This window comes from Hypanus sabinus, chromosome 9 (genome assembly GCF_030144855.1).
Source record: "Hypanus sabinus isolate sHypSab1 chromosome 9, sHypSab1.hap1, whole genome shotgun sequence".
Classification (NCBI taxonomy): domain Eukaryota; kingdom Metazoa; phylum Chordata; class Chondrichthyes; order Myliobatiformes; family Dasyatidae; genus Hypanus; species Hypanus sabinus.
Window position 1 is genome coordinate 2,178,786 of NC_082714.1, and position 19,203 is coordinate 2,197,988.

The 19,203-nt window shown below is 45.4% G+C and overlaps 2 protein-coding genes across 7 annotated transcripts in view; one reads left to right on the forward strand and one right to left on the reverse strand.

The window, feature by feature from the left end:
* abca3b (ATP-binding cassette, sub-family A (ABC1), member 3b) overlaps positions 1-19,203 on the forward strand; it is a 235,319-nt gene that overhangs the window by 176,774 nt on the left and 39,342 nt on the right. The window lies entirely within an intron of this gene.
* anks3 (ankyrin repeat and sterile alpha motif domain containing 3) overlaps positions 1,506-19,203 on the reverse strand; it is a 60,273-nt gene continuing 42,575 nt past the window's right edge. For 3 of the 5 annotated variants that reach the window (XM_059978843.1, XM_059978844.1, XM_059978845.1), the window contains 8 exons: positions 15,186-15,353; positions 14,417-14,541; positions 12,963-13,104; positions 10,968-11,140; positions 4,968-5,062; positions 3,818-3,904; positions 3,152-3,246; positions 1,506-2,385 (listed from right to left, as the gene is read on the reverse strand). In XM_059978843.1, the coding sequence (XP_059834826.1) occupies positions 3,155-3,246; positions 3,818-3,904; positions 4,968-5,062; positions 10,968-11,140; positions 12,963-13,104; positions 14,417-14,541; positions 15,186-15,353 (882 nt within the window). In that variant the 3' untranslated portion in view covers positions 1,506-2,385; positions 3,152-3,154. Of the gene's footprint in view, positions 2,386-3,151; positions 3,247-3,817; positions 3,905-4,967; positions 5,063-10,963; positions 11,141-12,962; positions 13,105-14,416; positions 14,542-15,185; positions 15,354-19,203 lie in introns of those variants that run through there. The other 2 variants (XM_059978846.1, XM_059978847.1) reach the window with 2 other exon arrangements.

Genomic DNA, 19,203 nt, shown 5'->3' on the forward strand with positions numbered 1-19,203 from the left:
GCCCAAAGGATCACTGGGGACCCGAGTCACCCCAACCACAATCTATTCCAGTTGCTACCGTCCTGGAAACTGTACCACAGCACACAGCCAGGACCAGACAACTTCTTCCACCTGGCCATCAGACTGACGAACTCACTCTGAGTTGAGTGTATTTGAAATTACATTGACTGTTCTAGTTACTATAAAATGCTATGATTGCACATTTGGAGGGAGGCATAACATAAAGATTTTTACTCCTCGTGTATGTGAACAATATAAGAAATAAAGTCAAATCAGTTCTTTGGAATGGAAGAGTACGAGACTGAGGGACAAGATATAATGAATCAGAAATAATTATTTCCATTTGTGAGGGTTGTGGAGAGCATGTCAGAATGTCAAGGGTCAGAGGACTAAAGCAGTTTGTGGAAGGGTTGTAGGGGAAACTGGGAAAATGTTTCATCCCATGTGGTGAGATCTGAAAGCTGGCTCCTGTCGCCCCCCCACATACTAATCGTTGGTGGCTGAGAACCTGCTCACCAAGGACAGTAAGCTGGGGTTGCCCTGGGGAGCATTTGGTAAGCCACCGCTGTATGATTGACATCATCTCATTAGCAGAGGCTAATTGGATGAGGAGTGGCCATACTGCCCGTACCCAAGGGTTACAGCCCATGCACCTCACCACATAACCCCCACAAATGGATATTCCCCCAACACGGGTATAAAAACTAGTGCACTGGGCAGCTTAGTAATATAGATTTACAGCACCAGTGACCTGGGGTCAATTCTTGCCGCCCTCTGTAGGGAGTTAGTACATTCTCTCCATGACCCTGTCAATTTCCTCTGGGTGATCCACAGTCTGAAGGCCCATGGCATGCGTGTCCTCGTCAGATGAGGTATCGAGTGCAACAGTTAGGGCGTCATGTTACAGATGTAACAACATAAAAGCCAAAGAGCGGGCAGATAATGGAGCAAAAATTTGTGGGATGTGAGAGGATTGGGAAGCTTTTAAAAACCAACAGAAGGCAACTAAAAAAGTCATAAAGAAGGAAAAGATGGAATACAAAAGTAAACTAGCCAATAATATTAAAGAGGATACCCAAAGTTCCTTCAGATACATGGTGTAAAAGAGGCAAGAGTGGATATCAGACCACTGGAAAACAATGAAATATACAGATGGCCTAATTCTGCTCCTATATCTGATGTACAGGAGACAGGTTCAAGCTGCCACCAGCACTTCCTTGGACTGTTGGTCGTTGACACAAATACAACATTTCACTGTCTTGATGTTCAGATGTACACTACAATAAAACTCATGTAATATTATGTTGATGTGTAAACCTCAGTGTTGCAATGACTTCATGTATTGTGTTTGAACAATCTCTCTGACCCCCTCCCCCACCAACCATCAGCCAGGAGGCAGCAGAGCATTAGGAGGAACCGTTCGGGTGGGAGGCAGCTTCCTCTCCCAGGTTGTGAGACTACTGAACTCCCTGCCACCGCCCAGACCTCATCACGTATGAAGCACCTGTAAAGTTATACTGTTTTCAACTTGTATCATAAATGCATTTTATTCATTGTTAATTTATTTGAACTGTGTTATGCACCTTGGTCCTGAAAACTGTTGTTTCATTTGGCAGTATACATATGTACAGTTTGAATGACAATAAACTGAACTTGAACTGATTTTATATATTGAATGTGGATTTCATATATTCTGTTTGAAATCAAAATTCTCCAATAAAACCAAGGAAGCCTGGAATGTAAGTGTCTTGCAGCTACAGACACAGAATACCCTGCCTCAGTCATACAGAACTCGTTTATTCAGAATTGAGTGATTTCTGCACACTTTGTGACTTTAGATAACAAGTCACAGTTGACTGGCCCAGGTAATGTTCCCTGGAATGTCACAGTTCATTATTCGACATGTTTGATGGGTCTTGGTCTCATGTTCATCTCAGGTATCAGTCTGTGTGTAGTGTTTCATGTTAACCCCCAACACCATTAGCTGCCCTGACTGTTTAAGCTTCCAGCTTTCAGCAGAGATATTCTTCGGTACGTTTATACATCAGTGTGGGATCCGGCAACTGGCTGCCCTCAGTCTGCACACTATCAGAAACTCCTGAGAGATGCACAGCGCACCATCCAAAAGGCGGGACCCGCCATCTCCAGGGCCTGTGGTGAAGAGAGCTGCCTGCCATCGCCCCTCCTCTATGCTGCATCACAGGAGCTGCGCCCAGTCCTGCTCGTCACCGGCTGGGCCAGGACCTGGCTGCCTCGCTCTTCCGCTTTGTCCTGCGGTCTGGATCAAGCAAGGGAAGGCTGCTTTTCTTCAGGGTGGCACCTCACCCTCCGTCGTCAGCTAATACTGGATTCGGCGAATCCCTTGGCAAACCAACAGTGAAGCATCTGAACAAGAGAGAAACAAGGGTTAGCTACCAGCAGACTGAGATGAGGCAGCAGTTAGGCACAGCTGGACAACAGACCCTGAGAGGGAGGGGCAAACAGGCATGTCTAACCAATCTTATAGAGGTTTTCAAGGAGGTTATCAGGAAAGGTAGCAGTCGTCGTCTACATGGGAGGCTGGTTCAGAAGGTTCAGTTGCTTGGCACTCAAGATGAGGTAGTCAATTAGATCAGACATTGGCTTTGCGGGAGGAGTCAGAGAGTGGTAGTAGAGGGTTACCTCTCTGATTGGATGCCTGTGACTAGTGGAGTGCCACAGGGATCAGTGTTGGGTCTGTCATTGTTTGTCATCTGTATCAGTGATCTGTATGGCAATGTTGTAAATTGGATCGCCAAATTTACAGATGACACCAAGACTGAGGGTGTAGTGGACAGCGAGGAAAACTATCAAAGCTTGCCATGGGACCTGGACCAGCTAGAGAATGGGCTGAAAAATGGCAAATGGAATTTAATGCAGACACTTTGAGAACACAAAGCAGGGTAGGATGTAGAGGAGTGTGGTAGAACAGAGTGATCTGGGAATACAGATCCCCAAGTCCTTGAAAATGACATTACAGGTCGAGGAACATTTAAGAAAAGTTTGGTTAAGTACATGGATGGGGAGGGGGTGGGTATGAACAGCTCTGATCCAGGTGTAGGACAATGGGACTAGGGGACAGAATATGTTTGGCCTGTTTTGTGCTGTAGTGCTCTATGACACCATGACCCACCTGTCAGAGATCGGCATTCTGAGCCCACACCATCCTCTTCTTGTCTGACTTCAGCAGATTTTGCAGATTCCGTTCAACTCTTCGTACCACTTTCCCTGGAACCACAAACAGAGTCAGGCTCTACTCTTATCACAGGACCATCTGTGGCACAGAGGAAGCCCTGGAAATTCCTGCTGGTCCAGAAACTATGACCAAGACTAGGAGAGCTTCCCACCCTCAGTTCATGGTCCCACAGATCCAATCAGCTACTTGTCCAAGCATCTCTCAAACTGAACGTGGGGTCACCCCATCTTTACCCCTCTGAGTATGGTCTGCAAAGCCAGTAAAGCGCAATTGGTTTATTATTGTCACGAATACCGATGTACAGTAAAAAAACTTGTCTTGCATACTGCTCATACAGATCTTAAAATGTAGAAGAATGCAGATCAGTTCATTACACAGCGCATTGTGGTTCACCAGGAAGAGAACAGAATAAAGTGTCACAGCTACAGATGGTCTGGAGTTTGAGAATCTGGAAAGGTGGAGGAATTGGGGATGAGCTAAAGCACATTCCATCCATGGACACACTCCCAGAGCACTGTCCTCACAATGGCCCCAACACACGAGATTGCTGTACCCTGATAGCAAGCAACTCACACAGACCGTCTCCCCAAGCTTGCTGCTCACCCATTTCCAGTGTGTGTTTCTCCAGGGTTGTGCTGAGCTCCTGTATGCTCAGGGATCCCAGGACAGATTTCCAATCAGCCAGGCCTTCTGGAAAGAGAATAAACAAAGCTTGTTAATAGCACTCTGGTCATATAAACCTCCAAAATCAAACAATGCTCACCGTCCCAAGGCAGCCGGCAAACCAAACCCTTTGCATCAGAGGAGGAGAGCATTAATATAGCGCTGACCATCTACCAGTGCTTTACTCAGACCCCCTTCCCTCTCCCAGATAGTGTCTCACTCACCCCTTCTACCCAGTGGTGTCTTGCCTGCCCCATTCCCAATGATGGCTCAGTTGCACCTCACCCCTCCACTCCTGATTCAGGGTGAGATTTACCAACTGAATCTCACTCCTGTATTTCATGATCGAGGATGACTTTTACCAAAAGAATGCCTCATTTCTGGTCTTCCTCAGGCCCACACTTGAAAACGGAATATTGGGAGCATAAAGGACCTGTGATCAAGGCACTTCCTGAACACTGCCATCTCTCACCCCTCACTGTGTGGTGCTCGGTGTGGGAAAAGCTGCAGCAAGTTGTAAACTCAGCCAGTTCCATCATGGGCACTAGCCTCCCCAGGATTGAGAACACTTTCAAAGGGTGATTCCTCAAAAATGCGACTTCCATCATTATGAATCCCATGCTCTCTTTTCACTGCTACCACCAGGGAGAAGGTAAAGGAGCCCAAAGACACATACTCAATATTTCAGGAACAGCTTCTTCCCCTCCGCCATCAGATTTCTGAATGGACACTGAATTCAAGTACACCACCTCAATATTTTTAAGCTTTTTTTTGCTCTCTTTTTGCACTACTTATTTAATTTTAAAAATATATATATTTTTAATGTGATTTATAGTTTAGTAATGTCGATGGGAGTTGACAGTTTCAACGGTTTTGGCATGGACCAGATGAGCCGAGGGGTCTGTACAATGTATTACCGTGCACTGCTGGCACTACCCAACAAAAATTTCACAGCACATGCCAGTGAGATTAAACCTGATCCTCTCAGCATTTACACACAGAATGGTTGGGGCTCCCGGACAGTCAGCCGTGCAGTTAGCTGTCGTGATATGATGTGAGTGAGCAACATCACATCACAGTGGGACCTCACCTTCCTCTGGGCTTTGTATCACCTTCTGAACTTCTTCCTTTTCCCACTGTCCACTCCCCTCTGTGAATCTGCTCAGTAGTTCAGACTGGTAGGCTCTGGAAGGAGAGGTTAAAGGTTAACGTATCTTCAAAAGGCCATGCTTCATAAAAGGAGGTACCCATCATTATTCACCCTCTTCTCACTGTTACCATCAGGGAGGAGGTCCAGGAGCCTAAAATGACGCACTTAATGTTTCAGCAACAGCTATTCGATTTCTGAATGGACAAAGAACTCATGTTCATTACCTCACTGTTTTTTTCTGTTCTTTTGCTCTCTTCTTGCACTAATTTAACTTACTTTTTTATAGATGTTTAATGTAATTTATAGATTTTTAAATAAATTATGCATTGCCAAGTACTGCCACCACAAAACAATATATTTCACAACATATGCCAATTATATTAAAACTGATGCGAAGCCAATATCTAAAGATTAAAGATTAGCTTTATTTGTCACATGTACATCGAGACATACAGTGAAATGTTTCAATAACCAACACAGTCCGAGGATGTGCTAGGGCAGCCCGCAAGTGTCACACTGTTGGCACCAACATAGCGTGCCCACAACTTACTAACCCTAACCCATACGTCTTTGGACTATGGGAGGAAACCATAGCACCTGGAGGAAACCTATGTAGTCATGGGGAGAACGGACAAACTTCTTATAGACAGCAGCAAGAATTGAACCCCAATCTCATAATCACTGGCACCATAAAGCATTACACTAATTGTGCTGCTAGAGAATGTGTCCGTCATGATCAAAACATGTAGCAGACTCAATGGGCCAAATACTCTAATTCTGCTCTGTGTCTTATGGTCTAGTATTGTGTGAAAACCAGTGATACAGCAGTAGGAATCCTGTGCTTAGATCCGCAATATTGGTCTCAGCACATCATTATACAGAGATGCCTAGCAAAGCTGCTGAGTGGTCCTCACAGCCAAATTCTCACTCCTCTCAAAATCAAGCTATACAAAATTAAGCAGAGTATTGATAGGGTTAATGCAAGCAGGCTTTGTCCATTGAAGTTGAGGCTAGAACTAGAGGTCATAGGTTAAGGCTGAAAGTGAAATACTTAAGGGGAACTTCACTCAGAAGGTTGTGTGGGTGTGAAACGAGCTGTCGGCGGAAATGGTGGATTCGGGTTTGATTGCATCACTTAAGAAAAGTTTGGATAAATACATGGATGGGAGGGGTATGGAGGACTATGCTCTGGGGGTCTAGGCAGAATAAAGTTTAGCAAGGACTAGGTGGCTGAAGTTTCTATACTGTAGTGTCCTAAGACTTTAACACTGTTTAATGTTATTAAGGACAATAAAATGACTGACTTCCAGAGTATTAGAGAAACAGGATCTTCAGCCAAAAACAAATGTGCCAACCATTTTGTTCATAAGACCGTAAGACACAGGAGCAGAATTAGCCATTCAGCCCATCGAGTCAGTTCCACCATTCTATCATAGCTGATCCTGAATCCCATTCAACCCCATACACCTGTCTTCTCACCATATGCTTTGATGCCCTGACTGATCAGGAAACTATCAGCTTCCACCTTACCTATACCCATAGACTTGGCCTTCACCGCAATCTGTGGCAGACCATTCCACAGATTTACTACTCTCAGGCTAGAAAAATTCCTCCTTCTTCCTGTTCTAAAAGGTCACCCCTCAGTTTTGAATCTGTGCCATCTAGTTCTGGATACCCCCACCATAAGAAACATCCTCTCCACATCCACCCTATCTGGTCATTTCAACATTTGGTAGGTTTCAATGAGATTCCTCTAAATTTCAGTGAGTACAGCCCAAAGCTGCTAAACACTCCTCATGTGTTAACCAGGAATCATCCTCATGAACCTCCTCTGGCTGTCTCCAATAATAATATATCCTTTCTTAGATATGTCTTATAAAGCCTCAGCATTATCTCCTTGTTTTTATATTCTACTCCCCTTGAAATAAATGCCACATTGCATTTGCCTTCTTTACCAAGATCTCAACCTGTAAATTAACCTTCTGGGTATCTTGCTCAAGGACTTCTAAATTCCTCTGCATCTCTGATGTTTCAACCTTCTCCCCATTTAGATAATATTCTGCACTAATGTTCCTTTTACCAAAATGCATCATCATACATTTCCCAACACACTATTCCATCCGCCATTTTGCCCATTCTTCCAATTTGTCCAAGTCCTGCTGAAATTGCATTGCTTCCTCAGCACTACGTACCCAACTACCTATTTTCATATCATTGACAAACTTTGACACAAAGCCATCAATTCCATTATCCAAATCATTGATAAACAATGTGAAAAGTACTCCCAATACCTACCCCTCAGGAAAATCACTAGTCACTGGCTGCCAACCAGAAATGGCCCCTTTTATTCCTACTCACTGCCTCTTGCCTGTCAGCCATTCCACTATCCATGCCAGTATATTTCCTGTAACCTGATAGGATTTTATCTTGTTAAGCAGGCTCATGTGTGGCACCTTATCAAATGCCACCTGGAAATCCCAGTAAATAACATCCACTGCCTCTCCTTTGTTCACCCTGCTTGTTACTTCCTCAAAGAACTCTTAACAGATTAGTCAGTCAAGATTTCCCTTTATAGAAACCATGCTGACTTTGATTTATTTTAGTCTCCAAGTACCCCAGAACCTCATCCTTAATAATGGACTCCAACACTTTCCCAACCACTGAGGCATGGCTAACTGGCCTATAATTTCCTTTCTTTTGCCTTCCTCCTTTCTTAAAGAGCGGAGTGACATTTGCAATCTTCCAGTCCTCTGGGACCATGGCAGAATCAAGTGATTTTTGAAAGATCATGAGCAATGCATCTGTTATCTCTTCAGCAACCTTTCTCAGGATTCTGGGATGTAGTCCAACTGTTCCAGGTGACTTATCCACCTTAAGACCTTTGAGTTTACCTAGCACTTTTTCCTTTGTAATAGCAATGGCTTTCACTCCTGCTCCCTGGCACTCATGGACTTCTGGCACACTGCGTCTTCCATAGTGAAGACTGATGCAAAGTACCCATTAAGTTCATCTGCTATTTCTTTGTCCCCCATTAGTACCTCAACAGTATCATTTTCCAGTGGTCCAACATCAATTCTCACCTCCCTTTTACTCTTTGCATAACTGAAAAACACTTTTAGCATCCTGCTTTATATTATTGGCTAGTTTGCCCTTGTATTTCATCTTTTCACTTCTTACAGCTTTTTTAAATTGCCTTTTGTTGGATTTTGAAAGCTTCCCAATCATCCAACTTCTCACTCACTTATATGCTCTTTTATGCTGCCCTGAACTTCCCTTGTCACTTTTAGTTGCCTACCCCTACCTTTTGAGAACTTCTCCTCTGTGAGACATGTCTATCCTGCGCCTTGTGAATGATTCCCCGAAGCATCAGGCACCTCTGCTCTGCCATCATCCCCACCAATATCCTCCTCCAATCCAACTGGGCAAGCTTGTCTCTCATGTCTCTGTAATTCCCATTATTCCATTGCGATACTGATACATGTGAATTATGCTTCTCCATCTCAAATTGCAGTATGAATTTAATCATATTATGACCATTGCCTCCTAAGGGTTACAGAAGAACATAAGAAATGGGAGCAGGACTAGCCCATCTGGCCCGTCGAGCCTGCGCCACCGTTCAATAAGATCATGGCCGATCTGGCAATGGACTCATCTCCATCTACCTGCCTTTTCCCCATAACCCTTATTTCCCCTATTATGCAAAAATCTATCCAATCTTGTCTTAAATGTAGCCTCTAATGCTTCATTAGGCAGAGAATTCCACAGATTCACTACTCTCTGGGTAAAGCAATTCCTCCATCCTAAATCTACTCCCCTGAATCTTGAGGCTATGTCTCCTATTTCTAGTCTCACCTACCAGTGGAAACAACTTTCCTGCCTCCATTTTATCTATCCTTATCATAATTTTATATGTTTCTATAAGATCTCCTCTCATTCTTCTGAATTCTAGTGAGTACAGTCCCAGGCAACTCAATCTCTCCTTATAGTCTAACTCCCTCATCTCTGGAATCAACCTGGTGAATCTCGTCTGCACCACCTCCAAAGCCAGTGTATCCTTCTTCAACTAAGGAGAGCAGAACTGCACACAGTACTCCAGATGTGGCCTCACCAGTACCCTGTACAGTTGCAGCATAACCTTCCTGCTCTTAAATTCAATCTCTCTGGTAATGAAGGCCATTTGCCTTTTTGACTGCCTGCTGCACCCGCAAACCAATCTTTTGTGATTCATGCACAAGCACTCCTAAGTCCATCTGCAGAGCAGCTTGCTCCAATTTTTTACCATTTAAATAATAATCTGCTCTTTCATTTTTCCTTCCAAGGTGGATGACTTCACATTTACCAACATTGTACTCCATCTGCCAGACCCTTGCCCACTCATCTATATCTCTCTGCAGACTCTGTATCTTCTGCACAAATTGCTATTCAATAGACAAGACAGTAGGTGCAGGGGTAGGCCATTCGGCCCTTCTAGCCAGCACCACCATTCACTGTGATCATGGCTGATCGTACACAATCAGTACCCCATTCCTTCCCTCTCCCTATATCCCTTGACCCCACTATCTATAAGAGCTCTATCTAACTCTCTCTTGAATGCATCCAGAGACTTGGCCTCCACTGCCTTCTGGGGCAGAGCATTCCACATATCCACCACTCTCTGGGTGAAAAAGTTTTTCCGCATCTCTGTTCTAAATGGCCTACCCCTTATTCTTAAACTGTGACCTCTAGTTCTGGACTCACCCATCAGCGGGAACATGCTTCCTGCCTCCAGTGTGTCCAATCCCTTAATAATCTTATATGTCTCAATCAGATTCCCTCTCATCCTTCTAAATTCCACTGTATACAAGCCCAGTCACTCCAATCTTTCAACATATGACAGTCCCGCCATTCTGGAAATTAACCTTGTGAACCTATGCTGCACTCCCTCAATAGCAAGAATGTTCTTCCTCAAATTTGGAGACCAAAACTGCACACAATACTCCAGGTGGGGTCTCACCAGGGCCCTGTACAGCTGCAGAAGGACCTCTTTACTCCTATACTCAATTCCTCTTGTTATAAAGGCCAGCATGCCATTAGCTTTCTTCACTGCCTGCTGTACCTGCATGCTTGCTTTCATTGACTGATGTACAAGAACACCTAGATTTCGTCGTATTCCAGTCATTCCTTTACATTAAGCTCCCTGATAAGAACTGGGTGATTACACAACACCCAATCTAAGATGGCCTTTCCCCGAGTAGGCTCAACCACAAACTACTCTAAAAAGCCATCTCATAGGCATTCAATAAATTCCCTCTCTTGTGATCTGACACCAACCTGGTTTTCCAAATCCTCTTGTATATCGAAATCCCCATTACAATTGTGACATTACCCTTATCACATGCCCTTTCCAGCTCCCTCTGCAATCTCAACCCCACAGCTTGGCTACTATTTACAGGCCAACATATGATTCCCATAATGGTTTTCATGTCCATTAATCCCACATTAGGTCCATATCTTGCTATACATCACCTATACAAGTGCCTGTCTAAATGTCCTTTAAACGTACTGATTATATTTAACTCCACCACTGCCTATGGCTGCAAACTCCTCATATGCACCATTGTATGTCAGTGGGAGGCTGTCATTGGGTATATTTAAAATGGAGATTGATAGGTTCTTGATTAGTTGGGGCATCAAAAATTATGGAGAATAGATTTGAGAAGGATAATAAATCAGCCATGATGGAATGGCAGACCACTCAATGGGCCGAATAGTTTAACATTGCTGCTATGTTTTATGGCCTTTTTAAAAACTTTTCCCTCAAATCTCCTTTAAAACTTCTTCCTCTCACGTTAAACTTGTGCCCTCTTGTCTTAGGTGCCCCCTCCCGGCGGGAAGAGCTTTCTCCCCGTTCCCTCCCCCACTGTTGTCCATCAGGATTTCTGTAGTTTGAGTTCTTCTCACCTGACTTGCTCAAGGATGATTGCTGTCTCATGACAAACTCCTTGTGTCTCCTTGATCTGTTTCTGCTGTTGTTTCCAAGCCATCTTATCTTCCATCAAAACCCCTTCCACCACAGCCCGCAGCTCCTGTTCCTGGGATACGCGGCCAGTAAGCAACTCTGCCTCTTCACATTTCTGTCAGAGAAACACAAAACATCAGTGGGCTAAGATATGTTCCATCAATGGCTGCTCAATGGGATGCCTCTTTATTCCCCTTCACGTTGGGGAGCTGGGATGGACAATGTTGCCCAGAGCAGCACCTTGGAACTGTTTCTTCAGTCAGTTTACGGACTACCCGGCTGTCTGTCATTTCTATGGCCATGAGGAGTTAGTGTACAATGTGTACACCAAGGGTGTGAGGTTGCCACCTCTACTTGAGTATCGTAAGGAGCTTCTCCACAAGTTCAGGTCCACACTCCTGACCTTTGGTCAGCTGGTACAAATGGGGGGGTAATCACCTGGTCAGTTTGCTTCTGGGCCTGGCCAAAAGGATCATTCATGGCTCCAGAAGGCGAGCAGTCGAAGTTTCTGACCAAACCGAGCCACCTCTTCTGGGGTTAGATCCATGCCAGATATCCATGGAGAAGGAGCATGTGTTATCCATGGCTACAAGGGGACATTATAATCTCACGGGTATCAGAGAGGCTCGAGTGTGTTTTTGCATATCAGTGACTGCATTATAATTTGAAACTGTAAATATTATGAAATGTGGAATACTGTAATATTGTGAGGATGGAATCACTTTAAAAAGCTCCTTTGAAAACGGAAAAATATGTTCTAAGGGATGGTGAGGGAGCTGAGAGTCTATTTTGTAGAGTCCGAGCTACTGTAACCATGGTCAATCCGTGTAGTCCTTGAATACTGCAACTATGTAAACGGAGCTTTATCTATCCCAATTCTGGGAGTGTGTGACGGGACAGTGTGGAGGGAACTTGACTCTGTGTCTCACTCCGGGAGTGTGTGACGGGACAGCACGGAGGGAACTTCTCTCTGTGTCTCACTCCGGGAGTGTGTGACGGGACAGCGCGGAGGGTGTTTCACTCTGTGTCTCACTCCGGGAGTGTGTGACGGGACAGCACGGAGGGAACTTCACTCTGTGTCTCACTCCGGGAATGTGTGACGGGACAGCGCGGAGGGAACTTCACTCTGTGTCTCACTCCGGGAGTGTGTGACGGGCCAGCTCGGAGGGAACTTCTCTCTGTGTCTCACTCCGGGAGTGTGTGATGGGACAGTGCGGAGGGAACTTCTCTGTGTCTCACTCCGGGAGTGTGTGACGGGACAGTGCGGAGGGAACTTCTCTCTGTGTCTCACTCTGGGAGTGTGTGATGGGACAGCGCGGAGGGAACTTCTCTCTGTGTCTCACTCCGGGAGTGTGTGACGGGACAGCGCGGAGGGTGTTTCACTCTGTGTCTCACTCCGGGAATGTGTGACGGGACAGCGCGGAGGGAACTTCACTCTGTGTCTCACTCCGGGAATGTGTGACGGGACAGCGCGGAGGGAACTTCACTCTGTGTCTCACTCCGGGAGTGTGTGACGGGACAGCGCGGAGGGAACTTCACTCTGTGTCTCACTCCGGGAGTGTGTGACGGGACAGCGCGGAGGGAACTTCTCTCTGTCTCACTCTGGGAATGTGTGACGGGACAGCGCGGAGGGAACTTCTCTCTGTGTCTCACTCCGGGAGTGTGTGACGGGACAGTGCGGAGGGAACTTCTCTCTGTGTCTCACTCTGGGAGTGTGTGATGGGACAGCGCAGAGGGAACTTCTCTCTGTGTCTCACTCCAGGAGTGTGTGACGGGACAGCGCGGAGGGTGTTTCACTCTGTGTCTCACTCCGGGAGTGTGTGACGGGACAGTGCGGAGGGTATTTCACTCTGTGTCTAAGGTACTTTATCTATTTGGGTAACTGAAAGACGAAATACAGACAGATTAATGCTTTAAGGCGTACAACATAACCGCACCTTATGAAGCTGGATGGCCATTTCCTGCATTTCTGTTTCCAGTCGGTCTGCATAGACCTGCTCCAGACTGTTACTGAGGGGGGGAGCATTGCTGTGCCAGCGGGCGATTGCTGCTGTCATCTTCCTCTTGGGTCCAAATAACCTGCAGAGTCACCTATAGTGTTCACACCAGCCATGGCTTCATCACTATCCCCTTTGGATCCCAGCCAGCCACCCCCAACCTCTTTTGCACTAGATCAAACATTAAAGTATATCTATGTTACCAAATACTGTACTACCCTGAGATTCATTTTCTTGCATACATTCCAGGAAAATAAAAAAATAGAATTTATGAAAAACTATAAAGACTGATAACCAATGTGTAAAAGACGACAAATAGGGCAAATAAAAATTAAATAATGCTGAGAACATGAGTTGTAGAGTCCTTGAAAGTGAGTCTGTCAGTTGTGGAATATGTTCAGTGTTGGGGTGAGTGAAGTTATCCACGTTGGTTCAGGAGCCTGATGGTTGTAGGGAAACAACTAATACTGAACCTGGTGTTATGGGACCTGAGGTTTCTATAATTCCTGCCTGATGAATAAGAAGACAGCATGCCCTGAATGGCGGAGGTTTTTGATGATGAATGCTGCTTGCAGATGTACTCAGAGGTGGGAAGGTCTTTGCTTGTGATCGACAGGGCTGTATCCACCATCTTCTGTAAAATTTTCCATTCTTAGGTATTGGTGTTTCCATTCCAAGCTGTGATGCATCTAGTTAGGATCTACTCCACTGTGCATCTATAGAAGTTTGTCAAAGTTTTTGGTGGCATGCTGAATCTATGCAAACTTCTACCTTGTAATACCTGTCGAATGGTGAAAGATCTTGATAGAGTGGATATGGAGAGGATGCTTTCTATGGTAGGAGAGTCTAGGACCAAAGGATACAAGCTCAGATAGAGGGGTGTCCTTATAGAACAGAGATGAGGAGGATTTTCTATAGCCAGAGAGTGGTGAATCTGTGGAATTCATTGCCACAGGCAGCTGTGGAGGCCAAGACTTTACAAAGATTGATGGATTATTGATTGGTCAGGGGTAAATGGATATGGGCAGACAGCAGGAGATTGGGGCTGAGAGGGGAAAAGATCAGCCATGTTGGAATGGTGAAGCAGACTCAATGTGCCAAATGGCCTAATTCTGCTCCTATATCTCAAGGTCTCATGATCGTGTTTTAGCTCGATGCACTGTGTAATGATCCGATCTGTATGAACAGTATGCAGAAGAAGCTTCTCACTGTATCTTGGTACATGTGACAATAATAAACCAATTCCAATACCAGTTCCATGTTCGCAGGCCCAGTCCTATTTATATGAATTAACCCCCCCTCCCCTGACACACAGTTCCTCAAAAACCCTTAAAAACCTTTACTGTGCCACCTCTGGTCACCCTGGAATTCACCCTCGCCGTTCACCTACTCACGTGATTCCCACCTCCTTCAGGTCACTCTCGGTCAGGGTGAGGAATATCCGCAGATCCACATCCTGCTCCTCCAGGATGTGAAGATATTTGAGACAACCGATCTGCTCCAGAAACTCCGGCAAATCCTGTGCATCCAGGAAATGACCAATGTGAGAGGAGCAGGCCACTCAGCCCGTCAAACCTGCTGCACCAACAGGGACAGGAAGGCTGTGTGTTCTGATGTGAAGTGGAGCTGGGCAGCGGGTGTCCTTATATTTCCCGAAACAGGAGCATGTTTGACGTCCTTGAACTCAGGGCTGTGACTGACTGAGCCAGGGTCTCCAACCTGAAACGTTAGTGTTTTTCTCTGTACAGTTGCTGCATGACCTTCTGAGTGTCCACAGCAATTTGTGTTTCGGTGTAGGACGTGGCAGGTCGCAGCCTCGAATCTCCCTCAGTTTGTAGAAGGAGCTGTGTCTGTGGAACTGAATCATTGCCGTGAAGAACATGTGAGAGTGACGGGGCACAAAGTGTGCATGTGGGCGATGGGACAAGAGTGGCGTGAGGATGGCGGGGCCACGAGAGTACAAAGACGTTGCCGTGTTGATGTATTTCATGCTGAAGTATAACTTAGCTCCCTCCCTCTCATTGGTGCTGATAACCCCTCTATGGATTAATGCCATTTATCATCAGGCAACAGGTGTGTGGTGGGACGGGGTTACGCAAAGCACCTCCCTTTGTTGGACAAATACCAAGCCGCCCACTCCCTTCCCTCAGCACCAGGCCATACCTTGGGTCCGTGGTACTTCTCCCCATCCTCCTGTGGGATCAGAGTCCGTGAGCTGGCAGTGGTAGGAATGTCACTATCCCGGGACAGGGAGCTCTCACTGCTTCTCCCCTGGCCTCTGCGACGACTTGGCTGCCTTCTGTTACAGTTTTTATTGGAATGATCGGAATCCTTCAGCAAACACAGGGAACATGGCCAGTGTTGCCACTACACAAGGTCAGAAAGCAAACCCCACTGGCCTTCAAAGAGACCAACAGCAGCAGGAAACCAGGCTATTCTGCACCCATCCACACCAGTTCTATCTCCCAGCATCTGATCTCTTTTCTCTGAGTTCGTGGGTACCACAGTATTGTAGCAGTTAGCACAACACTATTACAACTCAGGGCATTGGAATTCAGAACTCAAACCCAGTGTCCTTCGCAAGAAAGTTTGTACATCCTCCCCATGAAATGTGTAAGTTTCCTCCGGGTGCTCTGGTTTCCTCCCCCAGTCCAAAGACATACAGGTTAATAGGGTAATTGGTCATTGTTAATTGTCCCATGATAGGTTAGGGCACAGCTCACTGGGCTCGAAGGACCGATTCCATGCTATCTCTCTGAACAAATAAACAAGCATATCAATAAACACAATGATTCAATTATTCATCCAGATACTTCTGGCTTCTGCCACCTTCCTTTCCAGTCCTGATAAAGGGTCTTGGCCTGAAACATCAACTGTCTATTCCTCTTTATTTATATTTATTTAGAGATGGCCTTTCAGCCCATTGAGCTGCACCATCTAACATCCCACCAATTTAACCCTAGTCTAATCACAGGACGATTTACCAATGACCGATTAACCTATGACTTTGGACTGCGGGAGGAAACTGGAGCACCCAGAGGAAACAATACCATCATGGAGAGGACATACAAACTCTTCCAGAGGACACTGGAATTGAACTTCGGACTTTGATGCCCTAAGCTGCAATAGAGTTGTGCTGACCACTATACTACTCTGACCCAGCTCTTCACAGATGCTGCCTGATCTACTCTGTCCTGTTCTATTTGTGTCTGTTGCTCTGGATTTCCAGCATTTGCAAAAACTCTTATGACTAGATGCTTCATAACTACTGTCAGTGATCCAGTGTCTCTCCAACAGTGCATTCCACACACTCATCCCTCTCTCCTCTTCAAATCTCTTCCAGTTTATCTGAAAACTGTGTTCTCTGATCTGCTCTACCACTGACAAGATGAAGGGTTTTCTACAGTTAACTTTGCCTCTCATAATTTTATACACCTCAGTCATGTCCCTTCGTAACCTCCAATGCTCTTGGGAGAACAGACCAACCCTCTCTGCGAAACAAACTGCTCTGTGCCAGTGAAATCCTGGTGGAACTCTTCTGCACCCTCTCCATTGCTATCAAAGACTAAAGATTAGCTTTATTTCTAGAAATTAGTGCAATGCTGGCTCTTAAGGTTATCATAGCTGTGGGTGTGGAGGAATAGTAGGAACAAACTCCCAACACCTATTAAATGCTCCCAAAGGTGTACGTCTCAAAAAGGCTCTGACAACCAAGTTCAGCTCCTGGCCTTCACATTAGGCTTAGCTACCAAGCCCAGCGGAACTGTTTCTACTGAAAGGGGTGTCTGACGCCTTAAACTCAGTTGCTTCAGGCAGATGGCGCTAGTCAGCCATGGTTGGCAGCTCATCTAGCAGAAGGAAAACTCTGATCTCAAACCTCCGCCGCCTTGCACTCATGGAGAAGGCTTTGGAAGTAAACAAAGGAAAAATCTGGAGCTGCGTAGTCCTACAATGAGTTCAACACCAAATGGCAACTCCTGTGATGCTGCTGGATCTCCGCTGTTTCTTTGGAATCATCAGCTGTATGGAGAGGGGAGCCTGCTGCATGGGCAACAGCTTGCTCTCCATATCGTACTGCTCTGCCTTGTGTATTGACTTCAACGCCTACAGCTCGGATGCACATCCACAGTCAACCCTGACCAACAGAGAACTTACAAGTGTAACGCTATTACAGTGACAGCAACCTAGGTTCAATTCCCCGTGACCATTTGGGTTTCCTCTGGGTGCTCTAGTTCCCACCCACATTCCAAAGATGTTCAAGTTAGAGGTTAATTGGTCACATGGCTGTAACTGGGTGGCATGGACTCATTGGGCTGAAAGGGACTGCTACCGTGGTTAATCTCTAAATAAAAATAAACACATTGAAACATACAGTGAAATGCCTCATACGTATCAACAACCTTCATGGTCCTAAGTTTGTGCTGGGCAACCCACAAATGTCACCACTCTTCCAGCAGCGACATAGCATGCCCACAGCATACTAACCCTAACTTGTATATCTTCAGAAAGTGGGAGGAAATCAGCCAAGGAAAGGGAATATAAGGAACACACGCACAATGCTGGAGGAACTCTGTAGGTCAGGCAGCATCTATGGAAAAAAGTACAGTCAATGTTTCAGGCCAAGACCCATCGGCAGGTTATATGAGGTAACAAAAGTGAGTGGGAAGTTATATGATTAGGAAACTTAAATTCAACAAAAGGCAATTAAAAAAGCTGTAAGAAAAGATGGAATACGAGAGCAGACTTGCCAATAATATAAAGCAGAATATCAAAAGTTTTTTTCAGTTATATAAAAGAATAAAAGGGAGGTGAGAGTTGATATTGGAGCACTGGAGAATGATGTTGGTGAGGTAGTAATGGGGCACAAAGAAATGGCAGATGAACTTATTGGGTACTTTGCATCAGTCTTCACTGTGGAAGACACAAGCAGTGTGCCAGAGGTCTGTGAGTGCCAGGGAGCAGGAGTGAGTACCATTGTGATTATAAAGGGAAAAGTGCCAGGCAAACTCGAAGGTTTTAAGGTGGATAAGTCACCTGGGACAGATGGACTACATCCCAGAGTCCTGAGAGAGATTGCTGAAGAGATAATGGATACATTGCTCATGATCTTTCAAAAATCACTTGATTCTGCCATAGTCCCAGAGGACTGGAAGATTGCAAATGTCACTTCACTCTTTAAGAAAGGAGGAAGGCAAAAGAAAGGAAATTATAGGCCAGTTAGCCTAACCTCAGTGGTTGGGTAAATGTTGGACTCTATTATTATAAAGGATGAGGTTTTGGGGTACTTGGAGTCTAATGATAAGTCGAAGTCAGCATGGTTTCTGTTAAGGAAAATCTTGCCTGACAAATCTGTTAGAGTTCGAGGAAGTAACAAGCACGGTGGACAAAAGAGAGGCAATGGAAGTCATTTACTGGGATTTTCAGAAGACCTCTGATAAGATGCCACACATGAGCCTGCTTAAGAAGATAAAATTCTATAGCATTACAGGAAAGATACCGACATGGATAGAAGAATGGCTGACAGACAGGAGGCAGTGAGTGGGAATAAAGGGGGCCTTTTCTGGTTGGCTGCCAGAGACTAGTGGTGTTCCTCAGGGATCAGTATTGGGACCATTACTTTTCACATTGTATGTCAATGATTTAGACAATGGAATTGATGGCTTTGTGGATGATACAAAGATAGGTGGAGGGGTAGGTAGTGTTGAGGAAACAATGCAATTTCAGCAGGAAACTGGAGCACCCAGGGGAAACCCAACTGGTTACAGGGAGAAAGTACAAACTCCTTACAGACATTGGCAGGAATTGAACCCCAGTCGCTGGCGCTATACAGTGTTATGCTACGTGCTAAACTATCATGTCTCACAACTGCATTATCTATTTCCATTGCAAGCTTCAAGGTCGCTCACTATTCCCCAAGGCTCCACAATTCATGGTGTATGTCCTAGCCTCCTTAGCACTCCCAAAATGTATCACATCCCAGTTATTTGGATTAAACTTCATCTGCCATTTCTCAGCCCACTCCACCACCATATGACAACCACCTTGCAGTCTAAAACAACACAACACACAATCATCCCAAGATCCGTCACAATAATGACTCCAGAGAACAAAACTGAAAAATCTATCTAATGCTGGCTTCAACCTTGTTACTCTCCATGGTTCCCCCGTGACTATCACTCAC